This window comes from Lissotriton vulgaris, chromosome 3_1 (genome assembly GCF_964263255.1).
Source record: "Lissotriton vulgaris chromosome 3_1, aLisVul1.2, whole genome shotgun sequence".
NCBI lineage: Eukaryota > Metazoa > Chordata > Amphibia > Caudata > Salamandridae > Lissotriton > Lissotriton vulgaris.
Genome location: NC_141689.1, coordinates 1780940166 through 1780959948, shown reverse-complemented (window position 1 = coordinate 1780959948; position 19783 = coordinate 1780940166). Strand labels below are relative to the sequence as shown.

Below are 19783 nucleotides of genomic sequence, written 5' to 3'. Positions count from 1 at the left end.
GTCCATTTTAGGGTTAGGTATAGGTATACTACACCTACAGCAAAGGGTGATTACACGACTTTGCCCCAGCTGTCATGCAGCCAGTTGTGTCAAATTTAGGAGGCCAGCCAGGGGTGGCATAATACATGCTGCAGCCCCTGGCAGCCCTGGGTACACCTATGCCCTGAGTTACAGGGTCTGATAAGGTGGCCCAGTACCAATTGGTAAATGCACCTAGGGTACATGTTGTAATTTAGAAAGAGAACAGCCAGGCTGTGGGTCTGATTGGCAGGCCCACAGCCAGAGAAAGTCGTAAACCAGTGAAACAAAAGCAAAAAATCTGGGTGATCATAGGATTGCAGACCCTACTCTCCTACATATACCACAAAAGGGCAAGAATTGCTTGAACTCTTTTTAATGAGTAAAACTCACGGAAAATGCAAAAGAGCAGGCATTGTTAGCCTACAGGCTGCATGGTAAACCAATAGCCACTCTGGGCTACTGCCAAGGTTCATAACGCTAGAGGTAAAGCGGCTACGACTAATTTACTTAATAATGTACTGATTTCTGAGATCTGTAAAGCAGCTACTTTGAGATCTATACATACATTTACAAGACACTATTGTCTTGATTCAGATACCAGAGCAGGCACCCAAGTATGCCAGGACTCCTTGAGGAACCTGTTCCAACACTGGTAAATTATGATTGTTTGTTGGATCATTCCTTCTCATTTGCCTGCAGGCAGAGGATGGGCTTGCAGTTATTTATTATTGCATTGCTTAAGGGGTGTGTGTGTGTGTGTGTGTGTGTCATATATATTTGTTATTATTTCTAAGGTGCCCGCACATCACTTTACATAGGAATAGACAGTGAGGAAACTGCTCAATCTTTTTGTTTGTTTCCCTGTGGAGGGCCCAACCTGACCAGTGCCCTTTTCCAAGGGATTTTTTTATTTTTATAAATTGGGTGAAGTGCAACTAGGTCCCATAGTCTATGGATAACAGTCAGAGTGCACAAGAGCTTGATTGCCCAGCTCCACATTTGACTGAGTCCTCAGACTCCTACTAGCACTACCTGCAGCAGGGAGAATTTGACAAACCAGGAGCAGCCAAGGGGCCCAACGGCCTGGGCAAGTGTTGTAGGAGAGTAGGGTCTGCAATCCTATGATCACCCCAGATTTTTGCTTTTTGCTTCACTGGTTTACAACTTCTCTGGCTGTGGGCCTGCTAATCAGACCCACAGCCTAGCTGTTCTCTCACTAAATTAACACGTGTACCTTAGGTGCATTTACCAATTGGTACTGGGCCACCTTATCAGACCCTGTAACTCAGGGCATAGGTGTACCCAGGGCCTACCAGGGGCTGCAGCATGTATTATGCCACCCCTGGCTGGCCATCTAAATCTGACACAACTGGCTGCACGACAGCTGGGGCAAGGTGGTGAAATCACCCTTTGCTGTAGATATAGTATACCTATATCTAACCCTAAAATGGACACATGTATTCCTATCAGTCACTCCTATGGCAGGCCTTAACAATCCTGAAGGCAGAGTGCTTGGAATTATGTGAGATGGTGCTCTGGCATGAGCTGAGCCCGTCTGCAGCTTGCGGAACCAAGTCCTAATAGCTTTCTATGATAACGCGTACCATATACTCTTAAATGCATTATAATCCTCGCGGTTATTTGCTATCTTTGGTATCGCTTTATCAAAACATGTCGAGTAAGGTGCCATATGAATTGGAATACTAACCCCTCGCCAATTCTGGCGACGGGGTTAGCATTCCACCCTTCTAGAGGGACACAACACGTATGTAACTGTGAACCCCGGTTAAAGTTAACTCGAGCCTCAGCATCACAAAATGGATGCTGCCACCACAGACACAAGTCTGACCCCCTGCAGCTGGGAGTCCTTCCAGCGAGGGCAGCTTGGACAAAGGGTTTCCTGTCAGGGACGGTGCTAGCACCATCCCAGACAGGGTTTTGTGTATCCTAGGTAGGCAGGGCTGAATAGGAAGGTGACTGCAAGTGGCACCCCGGTGCTCACTGTGCATCTGCCAGTTTGAACCAGTTCCAGGGGCACACCAGCCCCTGAGCTGTGGAAAGTCCGGCATTGGAGAGGGGTGTAACAACCCCCCTTCCTGGTCCCACCCATGGGCAGGACTTGGTCCCGTACCAGCCCCTTTCTTTAGAATAAAGGTGGGAGCGGGGACCCTTCCAAATTAAATCATCTTTGAATCCTGAAACTACTTTCTACGAAAGGCGCTCAAGACTTCTTCCTAAGACTTCTCCCTTGTGACTAAGGAGTAGTCACCCTGCAACTGCGGGCACCAACTAAGAACACTGCGGTTTGCTGCACGTCCTTCCTCCGGAATCCGACTGACCAGCACGACGAGACCCGGCTTCCCTGGCACCTCTGACCTCTACCTAATCATCAGCCCAGATGAGATCCGTGGGTGTGACGAGACCTCGAGGGACCGGCCATCTTCAGAACTGCACGACGCTTATCCACCACGACCGCCGAGGGATCCTCGAGTGAGTGCTTTGGGGTTTGAGAAGCCCTAACCCTGAGCAGCTCCAGCACCGAAGTCCAGCCTCCCAGCATCCACGAGATCTGCGTGGGGCCCTTCTGGTCTTTGCTGCTCACCGCGTTGTCCGGCCACTTAACTGCTGGCTTGTAGCCCTCTTGACGACGAACGATAACACTTTCATCGCTGGTCTGGTTGCTCCAGACTGGCCCTTGCTCCCCTTCAACAGAGGAGCACCCCGGACCCTCCTGGTCCACTCCAGACGCCATTTTGAGTCCACCGCGTGGGCTTGCATTTGCCAAGACTTGTTGCCCCAATCCTGGGTCCAGCGACGTCGACAGCAGATACCATCGTGGGTCAGCTCGCACCTCCATCCTGGCCGCCGCCAACGCCTCCTGGTCAGAGAGACTGCAGAGCCCAGCGTCGCCCACTCACCTGGTCGAGGTGACTTCGTCCGGTGCCATCCTGGTGCCCATCTAATCACTGGCTAGTGATTCAGAACTTGGTCCCCTCTGCTTACAGGTATCCTTCATCACCGATCCAGGCTTGGATAACATCGAACTTCATCACTGGTCGCCTGCCAGCAACTTCTTTCAGGCTCCATAGACTGCAATGAGGATTCCCGACGTCTTTTCAGCCCCATGCAGCCGCAGCCCCTGGGCTAGGTAACCTGAGCATTTCGGTGCTCCAGCATAGCTTAACTAGCTAAGTGTCCAGATCCTTTTTCGTTTCAGTTCTACCTAGTCGGATTCGTCCGATAACACTAACTTTACGAAATCTAGCATCCATAGACTTTGTCCCGCGTGAGAGTGCACACACACACACACACACACACACACACACACACACACACACACACACACACACACACACACTTATTCTTTTAAATTGCATTACTTATATTATTTTTATTTATTATTTTATTACCTTTCACACCCTAAAAACGATTCCCACCCTGGTGCCTTTAAATACCCCTGCAAACCATAATCATGCCCACAGCGTTTGTCACGCCCCCAGCGTGTCACACCCCCAGCGTGCCCCTTGATGCTGCGTGTAGGAAGGTACATCCCGACTATGGTTGCCCCCAACTTTTTGCCCTGTGTTTTAGCTGGTTTTGGACATAGTCGACCTGGGACCCTGCCAATCAGGACCCCAGGCCTACTGCTCTCTCTTTAAAATGGATTCCATGTACCCTAGGTGCATTTCCAATTGGTACTGGGCCACCCTATCAGACCCTGTAACTCAGGGCATAGGTGTACCCAGGGCTGCCAGGGGCTGCAGCATGTATTATGCCACCCCTGGCTGGCCTCCTAAATTTGACACAACTGGCTGCATGACAGCTGGGGCAAAGTCGTGTAATCACCCTTTGCTGTAGGTGTAGTATACCTATACCTAACCCTAAAATGGACACACAGATTCCTATCAGTCACTCCTATGGCAGGCCTTGACAATCCTGAAGGCAGAGTGCTTGTAATCGTGTGAGATGGTGCTCTGGCATGAGCTGAGCCTGTCTGCAGCTTGCGGAACCAAGTCCTAATAGCTGTTCCATGATATCGCATACCATATACTCTTAAGTGCATTATAATCCTCGCGGTTAAATGCTAACTTTGGTATTGCTTTATCAAAACATGTCGAGTAAGGTGTCATGCGAATTGGAATACTAACCCCTCGCCAATTCTGGCGACTGGGTTAGCATTCCACCCTTCTAGAGGGACACGACATGTATGTAACTGTGAACCCCGGTTAAAGTTAACTGAAGCCTCAGCTCCACAAAATGGATGCTGCCACCACAGACACGAGTCTGACCCCCTGCAGCTGGGAGTCCTTCCAGCGAGGGGAGGCTGGACAAAGGGTTTCCTGTCAGGGGCGGTGCTAGCACCGTCCCAGACATGGTTTTGTGTATCCTGGGTAGGCAGGGCTTTTCAGGAAGGTGACTGCTGAGTGGCACCCCGGTGCTCACTACGCATAGGCCAGTCTGAACCAGTTCCAGGGGCACACCAGCCCCTGGCCTGGGGAAGTCCGGCATGGCAGAGGGGTGTAACCACCCCCCTCCTAGTCCCACCCATAGGCAGGACCTAGTCACCGGGTCAGCCCCCTTTTTTAGTATAAAGATAGGAGCGGGCCCCCTGTTCAAATTAGATCATCTTTGGAATCAAGACACGACATTCTGCGAAAGGACTTCAAGATTTCTTCATCAAGATTCTCCCTTGTGGCTAAGGAGTAGTCACCCTGCATCCGCAGGCACCATCCTAAGAACACTGCGGTCTGCTGCAAGTCCTTCTTCACGAATCCGACGACCCAGCTCGACGAGACCCGGCTTCCCTGGCACCTCTGACCTCTACTCACCTCTACAGCAAAGCTGAGAACCGTGAGTGCGACGAGACCTCGAGGGACCGACGATCGCCAAGAGTGCACGACATCTTACAACAAGCCCACCGTGTCCTCCACGGGTGAGTGCTTTGGGGTCCGAGAAGCCCCAACCCTGCGCAGCTCCAGCACCCAAGGTCAGCCTCCCTGCATCTCCACGATTTGCGTGGGGCCCTTCTGCTGTTTGCTGTGCACCGCGTTGTTTGGCTACTAGCCGGCTGGCTTGTGGCCTTCTGAACGACGCCCGACGACATCACTGCTGCTGGTCTGGTTGCTCCAGACTGGCCCTTGCTTCCTTCTTCAAGAGAGGCACCCCGGACCCTCCCGGTCCACTCCAGACGCCATTTTAGGTCCACCGCGTGGGCTTGAATTTGCCAAGGCTTTGTTGCCCAATCCTGGGTCCAGCGACGCCGACAGCTTCTAACTTCGTGGGACAGCTCACTCCTCCATCCTGGTCGCCGACAACGCCTCCTGGTCCGTGAGATCTCCGAGCACAGCGTCACCCACTCACCTTGTCGAGGTGGCTACCATCCGGTGCCCTCCTGGTGCCCACTGACTACTGGCTAGTAGTCACGAACTTGGTCCCCTCTGCTTTCAGGTGTCATCTTCCATCGATCCTGGCTTGGATCCACCGAACTTTCTTCACTGGTCGCCTGCCAGCAACTTCTTTCTTCCAGGCTCCTGGTCCGGCAACGAGGATTCCCGACGTCTTTGGAGTCCTATGCAGCTGCAGCCCCTGGACTAGGTAACTTCGGCATTTCGGTGCCCCAGCATAGCCTCACTATCCAAGGGTCAGAATCCACTTTCGTTTTCCTCCTACCAGGTCGGGTTCGCCCGAGAACACTAACTTTGCAATTCTTAGCTACCATAGACTTTGTCCCGCATCTCGCGTGAGAGTGCACACACTGCACCCGAGTCCCCTGGGTCTCCTAGAAGTAATCTAACGATTCTATAGTCAAGTCCTAGCGATTCCAAAGGCTATTAGTACTGTACTTACCTGCTAGTAATTTCGCATTCCACTTTCAGAGTATATGGTTTTCCGTGCCCCTCGGGCATTTGTATATACTGTGCTAACTTAAGTATTTTTGTAAGAGTTTTGGTTTGTGCTTAGTACCCTGTCCTCATAAAGAGTACAGGGCTGTTGTGATTCTAATAAAAACACTGTTTATTTTCATAACACTTGTGTGGTGTCCTTTCACTTGGTGTTCAAGGGGTATATGTGTGGTATAACAGCTGGCTTAACACGCCCTCTCGAGTCTTTAGCCTTAGACTGCTCGTATCCACGCTACTAGGATAGCTGGTCTATAAGGTTGACTTACAACCTATCATCAATAAGGGTTGCTGGACTGATACATAGTGTTCACTAGAATAGTGAGCACTGCATATCAGGCCACCTTCTCACACTGCGTAATTGGCGCTTGTATGTACGACTCACATTGCATGAAGGGCGGAACGTACCACACGCCCCCAGCGTTTGCCACGCCCTCAGTGTGGGAAGGTGGCCTGATATGCAGTGCTCACTATTCTAGTGAACACTATGTATCAGTCCAGCAACCCTTATTGATGATTGGTTGTAAGTCAACCTTATAGACCAGCTATCCTAGTAGCGTGGATACGAGCAGTCTAAGGCTAAAGACTCGAGAGGGCGCGTTAAGCCAGCTGTTTACCACACATTTACCCCTTGAATACCAAGTGAAAGGACACCACACAAGTGTTATGAAAATAAACAGTTATTTATTTAAAGATCACAACAGCCCTGTACTCTTTATGAGGACAGGGTACTAAGCACAAACCAAAACTCTTACAAAAATACTTAAGTTAGCACAGTATATACAAATGCCCGAGGGGCACGGAAAACCATATACTCTGAAAGTGGAATGCGAAATTCCTAGCAGGTAAGTACAGTACTAATAGCTTTTGGAATCGCTAGGACTTGACTAGGGAATCGTTAGATTATGTCTAGGAGGCCTAGGGGACTCGGGTGCAGTGTGTGCACTCTCACGCGAGATGCGGGACAAAAGTCTATGGTAGCTAGGAATTAGAAAGTTAGTGTTCTCGGGCGAACCCGACCTGGTAGGGAGAAAACGAAAGTAGATTCTGACCCTTGGATAGTGAGGCTATGCTGGGGCACCGAAATGCCGAAGTTACCTAGCCCAGGGGCTGCAGCTGCATAGGTCTGAAAAGACGTCGGGAATCCTCGTAGACGGACCAGGAGCCGGAAGAAAAGATGCTGGCCGGTGACCAGTGAAGAAAGTTCAGTCGGATCCAAGCCTGGATCTTGAAGATAGATGACACCTGAAAGCAGAGGGGACCAAGTTCGAGACTACTAGCCAGTAGTCAGTGGGCACCAGGAGGGCACCGGATGGTAGCCACCTCGACTAGGTGAGTGGGTGACGCTTGACTCGAAGATCTCACGGACCAGGAGGCGTTGTCGGCGACCAGGATGGAGGATCGAGCTGTCCCACGAAGATAGAAGCTGTCGGCGTCGCTGGACCCAGGATTGGGCAACAAAGCCTTGGCAAATTCAAGCCCACGCGGTGGACCTAAAATGGCGTCTGGAGTGGACCAGGAGGGTCCGGGGTGCCTCTCTTGAAGAAGGAAGCAAAGGCCAGCCTGGAGCAACCAGACCAGCAGTCGTGAAGTCGTTGGACGTCGTTCAGAGGGCCACAAGCCAGCCGGCTAGTAGCCAAACAACGCGGTGCACAGCAAACAGCAGAAGGGCCCCACGCAGATCGTGGAGATGCAGGGGGGCTGATCTTGGGTGCTGGAGCTGCGCAGGGTCGGGGCTTCTCGGACCCCAAAGCACTCACCAGTGGAGGACACGGTGGGCTTGCAGTAAAGATGTCGTGCAGTCTTGGCGATCGTCGGTCCCTTGAGGTCTCGTCGCACTCACGGTTCTCAGCTGGGCTGTAGAGGTGAGTAGAGGTCAGAGGTGCCAGGGAAGCCGGGTCTCGTCGAGCTGGGTCGTCGGATTCGTGATGAAGGACTTGCAGCAGACCGCAGTGTTCTTTAGGATGGTGCCTGCGGATGCAGGGTGACTACTCCTTAGCCACAAGGGAGAATCTTGAAGAAGAAATCGTGAAGTCCTTTCGAAGAAAGTGGTATCTTGATTCCAAAGATGATCTAATTTTAACAGGGGGCCCGCTCCCATCTTTATACTAAAAAAGGGGGCTGACCCGGTGACTAGGTCCTGCCTATGGGTGGGACCAGGAGGGGGGTGGTTACACCCCTCTCCCCTGCCGGACTTCCCCAGGCCAGGGGCTGGTGTGCCCCTGGAACTGGTTCTGACTGGCCTATGCGTAGTGAGCACCGGGGTGCCACTCAGCAGTCACCTTCCTGAAAAGCCCTGCCTACCCAGGATACACAAAACCATGTCTGGGACGGTGCTAGCACCGCCCCGGACAGGAAACCCTTTGTCCAGGCCTCCCTCGCTGGAAGGACTCCCAGCAGCAGGAGGTCAGACTCGTGTCTGTGGTGGCAGCATCCATTTTGTGGAGCTGAGGCTTCAGTTAACTTTAACCGGGGTTCACAGTTACATACATGTCGTGTCCCTCTAGAAGGGTGGAATGCTAACCCCGTCGCCAGAATTGGCGAGGGGTTAGTATTCCAATTCGTATGACACCTTACTCGACATGTTTTGATAAAGCAATACCAAAGTTAGCATTTAACCGCGAGGATTATAATGCACTTAAGAGTATATGGTATGCGATATCATGGAACAGCTATTAGGACTTGGTTCCGCAAGCTGCAGACAGGCTCAGCTCATGCCAGAGCACCATCTCACACGATTCCAAGCACTCTGCCTTCAGGATTGTCAAGGCCTGCCATAGGAGTGACTGATAGGAATCTGTGTGTCCATTTTAGGGTTAGGTATAGGTATACTACACCTACAGCAAAGGGTGATTACACGACTTTGCCCCAGCTGTCATGCAGCCAGTTGTGTCAAATTTAGGAGGCCAGCCAGGGGTGGCATAATACATGCTGCAGCCCCTGGCAGCCCTGGGTACACCTATGCCCTGAGTTACAGGGTCTGATAAGGTGGCCCAGTACCAATTGGAAATGTACCTAGGGTACATGGAATCCATTTTAAAGAGAGAGCAGTAGGCCTGGGGTCCTGATTGGCAGGGTCCCAGGTCGACTATGTCCAAAACCAGCTAAAACACAGGGCAAAAAGTTGGGGGCAACCATAGTCAGGATGTACCTTCCTACACAACCCCCCCCCAAACGAAAGGAGATAAGGCTATCCTTGTCCAGGTAAGCCTCTATTACCTAAGTGGCCATATAAGGAAGGACCAGCTCTGGCTTGGTTTCCCCCTGTGTCATGGTCCACTAGGCAACCCCTCACCCTAAGGGTATCTGAGGGTCTCCACCATAGGGAATCTCTGTCTCTGGTGTGTCTTGGGAAAGAAGAAGGCTGATGCTGGGATGGAGTACTGAAGTGAGGCTCCTCTACCTTTGGGCTCAACTTCCTCCAATCACCATTCATCATGTGTGCCTTTCTTTCTTTAGCTGAGATGCACTGAGCTCTCAGGGTCAGCCTCTGGCTACCTAAAGCTGGAGGCTGAGTCCCTCTGTTTGGCTTACTGGAGGGACAGGTCAGGTCTGGGGTTTTTAGGCCCCATGTTTGGCTGTGCCCAACAGTGTCCAGCTGTGGGAGTTCCCTAACTACTTTTAAGGGGGATCCCTCAGGAGTCTGTTCTATTTTCACTTGGCTAGGTTTACCAGCTTCAGTGATCCTAATCTGCTGATTAGGGGGTTCTTTTGGACAGGGGGCCCTTTGGGGTCCACCACTGGCCTCCCTGGTCTCTTCAGCCCTGGGCTGACTGAGGCAGGGTAGAGAGGTGCAGGTTACCTGCTCCAGACTGGGTCCCACCTGGGAAGGGTCCACTGCCATCAGGGGTTCTGCCAGGCTAGGCCTGACTACCTCTGGGGCAGTTCCTTCAACAGGGGTAGAGTCAGTTCCCTGAGGAGGCTGGCTCTCACCTAGTGTCTGGGAGGGGGAAGACTCTTCTTCCTCCTCAATGCTCTCTGTTTGAGTGGAGTGATCCATTGTTTCAGGCTTCACAACCTCACTATCTGTCTGAGTAGAGGCTGAGACCATTTCAACCTTGCCAACCTTTTCAGGAGGGCACTCAGTCTGTGTTTGGGCTGTGACTGTCACAGCCCTCCTATCCTGTTCTGAAAAGTCTGTCTGAGCCTGGGCAGTGGCTACCACTGCCCTTCCAACCTTTTCAGGGAGGAATGGTGCTTGGACTGGGGCTGTAGCTATTACTGCCCCACTAACCTGTCTGGATAGGCCTATCATTCTGGAATGAGTTTCTTGTTCCACCTCAGCCCATGCTGAGAGTTCCAGGTCATTCCCCAGTAAGCAATCTACAGGTAGGTTATCTGTCACTGCCACTCTCATGGGCCCTGTGACATTACCCCAGCTGAGCTTGACTACTGCCATGGGATGCCTTCTTTTCATTCCATGAATGTCTGTCACCTGATAAGTAAAACCAGGGGTCAGTTGAGCAGAGGGGACCAGATGGTCACTCACCATGGTGAGGCTGGCCCCTGTGTCTCTGAATGCCTCAACTTTCTGACCATTCACTAAAACTTCTTGTCTATACTTGCCCAAAACGTGGGGTCCAGTAGTGAAGTTGGCAAACCCCATGCCAGTCTCACAGACAAGAGTGTGGTCAGGGAACCTGGCTAAGCCATAGTCCTCCTGTTGGCCCAGAGTAATGCCCACCACATTCTTGGGGGCACTCCCACCACCTGGGGGATTACCACTAGTGGTAACAGGAGGTTTAGGAGTATTACCTGGGGGTGTATTTCCCTTATTACCATTTTTAGGGCAACTGGCATCACTTTTGTAATGGCCCACCTGTTTACAGGTATGGCAATAAGGTTTCTTTTGTTCAGAAGGAGTGTTCTGGGACCCACCACCCTTGTTGGAGTTTTGGGGCCCTTGGGAAGTCTTCTCTGTGGATTTATCCCCACCCTTCTCTTGAGGCTTGGTTGATTCCTTTTTCTGGTCACCACCCTGGTTTTTAGGCCTAACCCTGGTTCTGACCCATTTGTCTGCCCTCTTACCCAATTCCTGTGGAGAGGTCAACTCAGAGTCTACCAGGTGCTGATGTAATAGCTGGTTCTGACAATTATTTAAGATTTGCTCCCTCATAATTAGATTATACAATCCTTTAAAATCAGTAACCTTACTACCCAGTAGCCAGCCTTCAAAAGCCTTAGTGGCACAATCAACAAAGTCAGTCCAATCTTGAGACTGAGTTTTCTGGGTGTCTCTGAACAGCATCCTGTATTGTTCAGTGGTTAAACCAAACCCATCAACCAGTACATTCTTCAAGACTTGGTAATTGTTAGCATCCTCCACCCTTGTGGTGAGGAGCTTATCTCTACCTTTACCATCAAAGGAGAGCCACAAGATAGCTGCCCACTGACTTTGGGGAACACCCTGCACAGTGCAGGCTCTCTCCAAAGCAGTAATCCATTTGTGGATGTCATCCCCTTCTTTAAAGGGGGGCACTATCTTATTCAGGTGCTTTGTATCAAAACTCCTTTCCCTATTGCTAGGTTTATTGCTGCCACCAGTGGGAACTGTCCCACTCAATTGTTGCTCTCTAGCAAAGGCAAGTCTCTCTTTGGCCAGGGCAAGTTCTTCCCTTTCAATCCTTAGTTTGACTGCCCTTTCTTCAGCTTCATACACTCTCCTCTTAGGGGAAGACATTCCTCTGTGAGAAGAGTTGAGAGAGCCATTGGTTCGAAAGGATCTGCTAGAGCCTCTTGATAGAGACCTAACTCGTCCATTCCCAATGTTAAGCTGACCTGAGAGTGGGCCCAGGGGTCCCCCAGTACCAAGCTCATGTCTGCTTAAGTTGGACCTGCTTAGTCTGCTGACTTCTACCTGTCCCTTATCTGCCTCATCCCCTGATAACTCATCCTCATCCTCAGCAACATCTGCCTCAAGGAGGGGATGGATATCAAAGGGACCCTGTAAGGAGGGCAAACTTCCATCTGGATTAGAAGGGTCTGGGTTACCAGCCCTACTGGCATCATAAGCCTCTAGGAGACCAATCAGAAAGGAAGTGGTGGGGTTAGACCCCTGTTTTAGTTTCCTGAGAGTACACACTTGTCTCATCTCATGGAAGCTAAGAGCAGCATATTTAGAAGGGACCTGTGGAGGGTCCACTGACACAAGGGGATACTCAGAGTTTCCTCCTTTGTCTGACATGCTGCTTCTAGTGTGGTGTAAGTGATGCACCTACCTACACTATGTGTTTACCTACTGATCCCTTGCTAAGAGTTGCAGCCAAGGTGTGCTAAGCCTTGAGGAGCTACAACAGCTGGTTCAGTAGAACTCAGAGTATTCTAAGCTTTAGTTATATGTACCTAACAGTACTTATGTGATCTTTCAACAAGATATTCTTAGGATACGTGTGGTAAAACAACAGCAAGCTCAAATCCCAACCGCTGCTCACCAATGTGAGAAGGTGGCCTGATATGCAGTGCTCACTATTCTAGTGAACACTATGTATCAGTCCAGCAACCCTTATTGATGATTGGTTGTAAGTCAACCTTATAGACCAGCTATCCTAGTAGCGTGGATACGAGCAGTCTAAGGCTAAAGACTCGAGAGGGCGCGTTAAGCCAGCTGTTTACCACACATTTACCCCTTGAATACCAAGTGAAAGGACACCACACAAGTGTTATGAAAATAAACAGTTATTTATTTAAAGATCACAACAGCCCTGTACTCTTTATGAGGACAGGGTACTAAGCACAAACCAAAACTCTTACAAAAATACTTAAGTTAGCACAGTATATACAAATGCCCGAGGGGCACGGAAAACCATATACTCTGAAAGTGGAATGCGAAATTCCTAGCAGGTAAGTACAGTACTAATAGCTTTTGGAATCGCTAGGACTTGACTAGGGAATCGTTAGATTATGTCTAGGAGGCCTAGGGGACTCGGGTGCAGTGTGTGCACTCTCACGCGAGATGCGGGACAAAAGTCTATGGTAGCTAGGAATTAGAAAGTTAGTGTTCTCGGGCGAACCCGACCTGGTAGGGAGAAAACGAAAGTAGATTCTGACCCTTGGATAGTGAGGCTATGCTGGGGCACCGAAATGCCGAAGTTACCTAGCCCAGGGGCTGCAGCTGCATAGGTCTGAAAAGACGTCGGGAATCCTCGTAGACGGACCAGGAGCCGGAAGAAAAGATGCTGGCCGGTGACCAGTGAAGAAAGTTCAGTCGGATCCAAGCCTGGATCTTGAAGATAGATGACACCTGAAAGCAGAGGGGACCAAGTTCGAGACTACTAGCCAGTAGTCAGTGGGCACCAGGAGGGCACCGGATGGTAGCCACCTCGACTAGGTGAGTGGGTGACGCTTGACTCGAAGATCTCACGGACCAGGAGGCGTTGTCGGCGACCAGGATGGAGGATCGAGCTGTCCCACGAAGATAGAAGCTGTCGGCGTCGCTGGACCCAGGATTGGGCAACAAAGCCTTGGCAAATTCAAGCCCACGCGGTGGACCTAAAATGGCGTCTGGAGTGGACCAGGAGGGTCCGGGGTGCCTCTCTTGAAGAAGGAAGCAAAGGCCAGCCTGGAGCAACCAGACCAGCAGTCGTGAAGTCGTTGGACGTCGTTCAGAGGGCCACAAGCCAGCCGGCTAGTAGCCAAACAACGCGGTGCACAGCAAACAGCAGAAGGGCCCCACGCAGATCGTGGAGATGCAGGGGGGCTGATCTTGGGTGCTGGAGCTGCGCAGGGTCGGGGCTTCTCGGACCCCAAAGCACTCACCAGTGGAGGACACGGTGGGCTTGCAGTAAAGATGTCGTGCAGTCTTGGCGATCGTCGGTCCCTTGAGGTCTCGTCGCACTCACGGTTCTCAGCTGGGCTGTAGAGGTGAGTAGAGGTCAGAGGTGCCAGGGAAGCCGGGTCTCGTCGAGCTGGGTCGTCGGATTCGTGATGAAGGACTTGCAGCAGACCGCAGTGTTCTTTAGGATGGTGCCTGCGGATGCAGGGTGACTACTCCTTAGCCACAAGGGAGAATCTTGAAGAAGAAATCGTGAAGTCCTTTCGAAGAAAGTGGTATCTTGATTCCAAAGATGATCTAATTTTAACAGGGGGCCCGCTCCCATCTTTATACTAAAAAAGGGGGCTGACCCGGTGACTAGGTCCTGCCTATGGGTGGGACCAGGAGGGGGGGTGGTTACACCCCTCTCCCCTGCCGGACTTCCCCAGGCCAGGGGCTGGTGTGCCCCTGGAACTGGTTCTGACTGGCCTATGCGTAGTGAGCACCGGGGTGCCACTCAGCAGTCACCTTCCTGAAAAGCCCTGCCTACCCAGGATACACAAAACCATGTCTGGGACGGTGCTAGCACCGCCCCGGACAGGAAACCCTTTGTCCAGGCCTCCCTCGCTGGAAGGACTCCCAGCAGCAGGAGGTCAGACTCGTGTCTGTGGTGGCAGCATCCATTTTGTGGAGCTGAGGCTTCAGTTAACTTTAACCGGGGTTCACAGTTACATACATGTCGTGTCCCTCTAGAAGGGTGGAATGCTAACCCCGTCGCCAGAATTGGCGAGGGGTTAGTATTCCAATTCGTATGACACCTTACTCGACATGTTTTGATAAAGCAATACCAAAGTTAGCATTTAACCGCGAGGATTATAATGCACTTAAGAGTATATGGTATGCGATATCATGGAACAGCTATTAGGACTTGGTTCCGCAAGCTGCAGACAGGCTCAGCTCATGCCAGAGCACCATCTCACACGATTCCAAGCACTCTGCCTTCAGGATTGTCAAGGCCTGCCATAGGAGTGACTGATAGGAATCTGTGTGTCCATTTTAGGGTTAGGTATAGGTATACTACACCTACAGCAAAGGGTGATTACACGACTTTGCCCCAGCTGTCATGCAGCCAGTTGTGTCAAATTTAGGAGGCCAGCCAGGGGTGGCATAATACATGCTGCAGCCCCTGGCAGCCCTGGGTACACCTATGCCCTGAGTTACAGGGTCTGATAAGGTGGCCCAGTACCAATTGGAAATGTACCTAGGGTACATGGAATCCATTTTAAAGAGAGAGCAGTAGGCCTGGGGTCCTGATTGGCAGGGTCCCAGGTCGACTATGTCCAAAACCAGCTAAAACACAGGGCAAAAAGTTGGGGGCAACCATAGTCAGGATGTACCTTCCTACACTCAGCACACACCCACAGCAGAAAGCAGACACGCCCACAAGGGACTACTTTGCTGGCACGGTTCTTTTAGCTTTTAAATGTATATGGTTGCTGTCCGCATAGCCTATGTCCTTCTGCTGCAACTGCCCTTTCCAACGCTGTATTGGGTGTTGTGATTGGTGCTGGGGTTACTGAGATTACTCCCCTCAAAGTTTTGGGCTCTCTCCTTATAATATTAGTATGGAAGTATGGATAGCTCCAACAATGTTAATAGGGCCATTTTCAAGTACAAAGCCACTTCAATTATGCATTTTCTTTTGATAGACTATGATTATCACAGCTGATAGGTAGGATGCAACATAAGATTACCTGAACAAGGGAAACCAACAGCCTTTCAAAGTTGCCCGACGTATCACCAACAATGTCCTTTTCCAGGTCAGAGTCATATTCTACAACAAATAAGAGAACACATTTGAGTTTTATGATGCTTTTGATTAGTACTTTCATTCACTTACCACTAACATAATAACAAACAACCTGCCACTTTCATTTATCAAACAATTGCATTTGAGCAGAAAAAAAACCTGCAGGCTGTAATGTAATTAGAGAGCAGAAAGGAAAATGCTACTTACCAGTATGCATCTGTTCTTGGCATGTAGGGATGCTGACCTTCATATCTTCAAAAACAACAATTGATGGACAGAATGCAGAACAATGTCATACATTCACCCCATTACAGAGATCTGGGCCTAAATCCATCGTTCTTTTGCACTCCACACCACCCCAGTTCAGACATGGCTATATGCAAATCAGCCTTGACCCTGTGCCTCATGGGAACAGTCCAGCCCAAACTGCCAAGCCATGTCTTTCCTGGACCGGAATCAAGCATCCTAGGACCGGTTTCTGGCTATCAGCCGACTTCAGCCAGGATAGCTTGACTCCAGTGGTTTGGAGAGCATATCTTAGCATAGATAGCCGCCTAGTGTTGGGTCTGGATGATTGCACTTTGTGGTCTTGGACAAGTCTTCGAGTATCACGAGATGGGTGACTCATCCCCTGGACTACAGTTCGCATGGGCATCCTCTCCATCCTCAGATTGTTTTTCGCCATTGTGGCAAAGATGGAGTATAGTAAAGTAAGAGATGGCCAAGCCAAATATTACTGCAGCTGCGACAGGCACCGGGGAGGAGGGTGGGCAATATGAATGTCAGCAGCCCTACATGCCAAGAACAGATGCATACTGGTAAGTAGCATTTTCCGTTCGAGGCATGTGGGCTGCTGAATTCATATCTTAGCATAGACTGTATAGCAGTATCTCCTCTAGCGTTAGTCACCTGCCCCAGCTGCAGCAGTTTGAAAAAGAGTTAAGGACAGCTTGGCCTACAGCAGCTTGCTGCTTTTTTTGCACATCTACACAGTAGCGTTTAGTGAAAGTGTGTATGGTAGACCATGTAGCTGCTTTACATATGTCTTCTAGAGGAATGTTTCCTAGGAAAGCCATGGATGCCCCCATTTTGCACGTTGTGTGCTCTTGGGGGGGGAACTGTTAAAGTGCGTGTAGGAGAGTAGGGTCTGCAATCCTATGATCACCCAGATTTTTTGCTTTTGTTTCACTGGTTTACGACTTTCTCTGGCTGTGGGCCTGCCAATCAGACCCACAGCCTGGCTGTTCTCTTTCTAAATTACCTCATGTACCCTAGGTGCATCTACCAATTGGTACTGGGCCACCTTATCAGACCCTGTAACTCAGGGCATAGGTGTACCCAGGGCTGCCAGGGGCTGCAGCATGTATTATGCCACCCCTGGCTGGCCTCCTAAATTTGACACAACTGGCTGCATGACAGCTGGGGCAAAGTCGTGTAATCACCCTTTGCTGTAGGTGTAGTATACCTATACCTAGCCCTAAAATGGACACACAGATTCCTATCAGTCACTCCTATGGCAGGCCTTGACAATCCTGAAGGCAGAGTGCTTGGAATCGTGTGAGATGGTGCTCTGGCATGAGCTGAGCCTGTCTGCAGCTTGCGGAATCAAGTCCCAATAGCTGTTCCATGATAACGCATACCATATACTCTTAAGTGCATTATAATCCTCGCGGTTAAATGCTAACTTTGGTATTGCTTTATCAAAACATGTCGAGTAAGGTGTCATACGAATTGGAATACTAACCCCTCGCCAATTCTGGCGACGGGGTTAGCATTCCACCCTTCTAGAGGGACACGACATGTAGGTAACTGTGAACCCCGGTTAAAGTTAACTGAAGCCTCAGCTCCACAAAATGGATGCTGCCACCACAGACACGAGTCTGACCTCCTGCTGCTGGGAGTCCTTCCAGCGAGGGAGGCCTGGACAAAGGGTTTCCTGTCCGGGGCGGTGCTAGCACCGTCCCAGACATGGTTTTGTGTATCCTGGGTAGGCAGGGCTTTTCAGGAAGGTGACTGCTGAGTGGCACCCCGGTGCTCACTACGCATAGGCCAGTCAGAACCAGTTCCAGGGGCACACCAGCCCCTGGCCTGGGGAAGTCCGGCAGGGGAGAGGGGTGTAACCACCCCCCTCCTGGTCCCACCCATAGGCAGGACCTAGTCACCGGGTCAGCCCCCTTTTTTAGTATAAAGATAGGAGCGGGCCCCCTGTTCAAATTAGATCATCTTTGGAATCAAGATACCACTTTCTTCGAAAGGACTTCACGATTTCTTCTTCAAGATTCTCCCTTGTGGCTAAGGAGTAGTCACCCTGCATCCGCAGGCACCATCCTAAAGAACACTGCGGTCTGCTGCAAGTCCTTCATCACGAATCCGACGACCCAGCTCGACGAGACCCGGCTTCCCTGGCACCTCTGACCTCTACTCACCTCTACAGCCAAGCTGAGAACCGTGAGTGCGACGAGACCTCAAGGGACCGACGATCGCCAAGACTGCACGACATCTTTACTGCAAGCCCACCGTGTCCTCCACTGGTGAGTGCTTTGGGGTCCGAGAAGCCCCGACCCTGCGCAGCTCCAGCACCGAAGGTCAGCCCCCCTGCATCTCCACGATCGGCGTGGGGCCCTTCTGCTGTTTGCTGTGCACCGCGTTGTTTGGCTACTAGCCGGCTGGCTTGTGGCCTTCTGAACGACGCCCGACGACAACTCTTCTGCTGGTCTGGTTGCTCCAGGCTGGCCCTTGCTTCCTTTTTCAAGAGAGGCACCCCGGACCCTCCTGGTCCACTCCAGACGCCATTTTAGGTCCACCGCGTGGGCTTGAATTTGCCAAGGCTTTGTTGCCCAATCCTGGGTCCAGCGACGCCGACAGCTTCTATCTTCGTGGGACAGCTCGATCCTCCATCCTGGTCGCCGACAACGCCTCCTGGTCCGTGAGATCTTCGAGCTCCAGCGTCACCCACTCACCTTGTCGAGGTGGCTACCATCCGGTGCCCTCCTGGTGCCCACTGACTACTGGCTAGTAGTCTCGAACTTGGTCCCCTCTGCTTTCAGGTGTCATCTATCTTCGAGATCCAGGCTTGGATCCAACTGAACTTTCTTCACTGGTCACCGGCCAGCACCTTTTCTTCCGGCTCCTGGTCCGTCTACGAGGATTCCCGACGTCTTTTCAGACCTATGCAGCTGCAGCCCCTGGGCTAGGTAACTTCGGCATTTCGGTGCCCCAGCATAGCCTCACTATCCAAGGGTCAGAATCTATCTTCGTTTTCTCCCTACCAGGTCGGGTTCACCCGAGAACACTAACTTTCTATTTCCTAGCTACCATAGACTTTTGTCCGCATCTCGCGTGAGAGTGCACACACTGCACCCGAGTCCCCTAGGCCTCCTAGTCGTAATCTAACGATTCCCTAGTCAAGTCCTAGCGATTCCAAAAGCTATTAGTACTGTACTTACCTGCTAGGAACTTCACATTCCACTTTTAGAGTATATGGTTTTCCGTGCCCCTCGGGCATTTGTATATACTGTGCTAACTTAAGTATTTTTGTAAGAGTTTTGGTTTGTGCTTAGTACCCTGTCCTCATAAAGAGTACAGGGCTGTTGTGATCTTTAATAAATAACTGTTTATTTTCATAACACTTGTGTGGTGTCCTTTCACTGGGTATTCAAGGGGTATATGTGTGGTATAACAGCTGGCTTAACACGCCCTCTCGAGTCTTTAGCCTTAGACTGCTCGTATCCATGCTACTAGGATAGCTGGTCTATAAGGTTGACTTACAACCAATCATCAATAAGGGTTGCTGGACTGATACATAGTGGGCACTAGAATAGTGACCACTGCATATCAGGCCACCTTCTCACATTGGTGAGCAGCGGTTGGGATTTGAGCTTGCTGTTGTTTTACCACACGTATCCTAAGAATATCTTGTTGAAAGATCACATAAGTACTGTTAGGTACATATAACTAAAGCTTAGAATACTCTGAGTTCTACTGAACCAGCTGTTGTAGCTCCTCAAGGCTTAGCACACCTTGGCTGCAACTCTAGCAAGGGATCAGTAGGTAACACATAGTGTAGGTAGGTGCATCACTTACACCACACTAGAATCAGCATGTCAGACAAAGGAAGAAACACTGAGTCTCCCCTTGTGTCAGTTGACCCTCCACAGGTCATACCTTCAAGATATGCTGTGCTTAGCTTCCAGGAGTTACGACAAGTATGTACCTCTAGGAAGATTAAGCAGGGGTCTAACCCCACAACTGCTTTTCTGATTGGTCTCTTAGAGACTCATGATGCAAGAAGGGCTGGTAACC

At 50.8% G+C, this 19783-nt stretch overlaps 1 protein-coding gene across 2 annotated transcripts in view; it reads right to left on the bottom strand.

The window, feature by feature from the left end:
* Positions 1 to 19783, bottom strand: part of ANXA5 (annexin A5) — an 846782-nt gene that overhangs the window by 405100 nt on the left and 421899 nt on the right. For both annotated transcript variants that reach the window (XM_086962217.1, XM_086962218.1), the window contains exon 7: positions 15426 to 15505. In XM_086962217.1, the coding sequence (XP_086818343.1) occupies positions 15426 to 15505 (80 nt within the window). The remainder of the gene's footprint in view (positions 1 to 15425; positions 15506 to 19783) is intronic.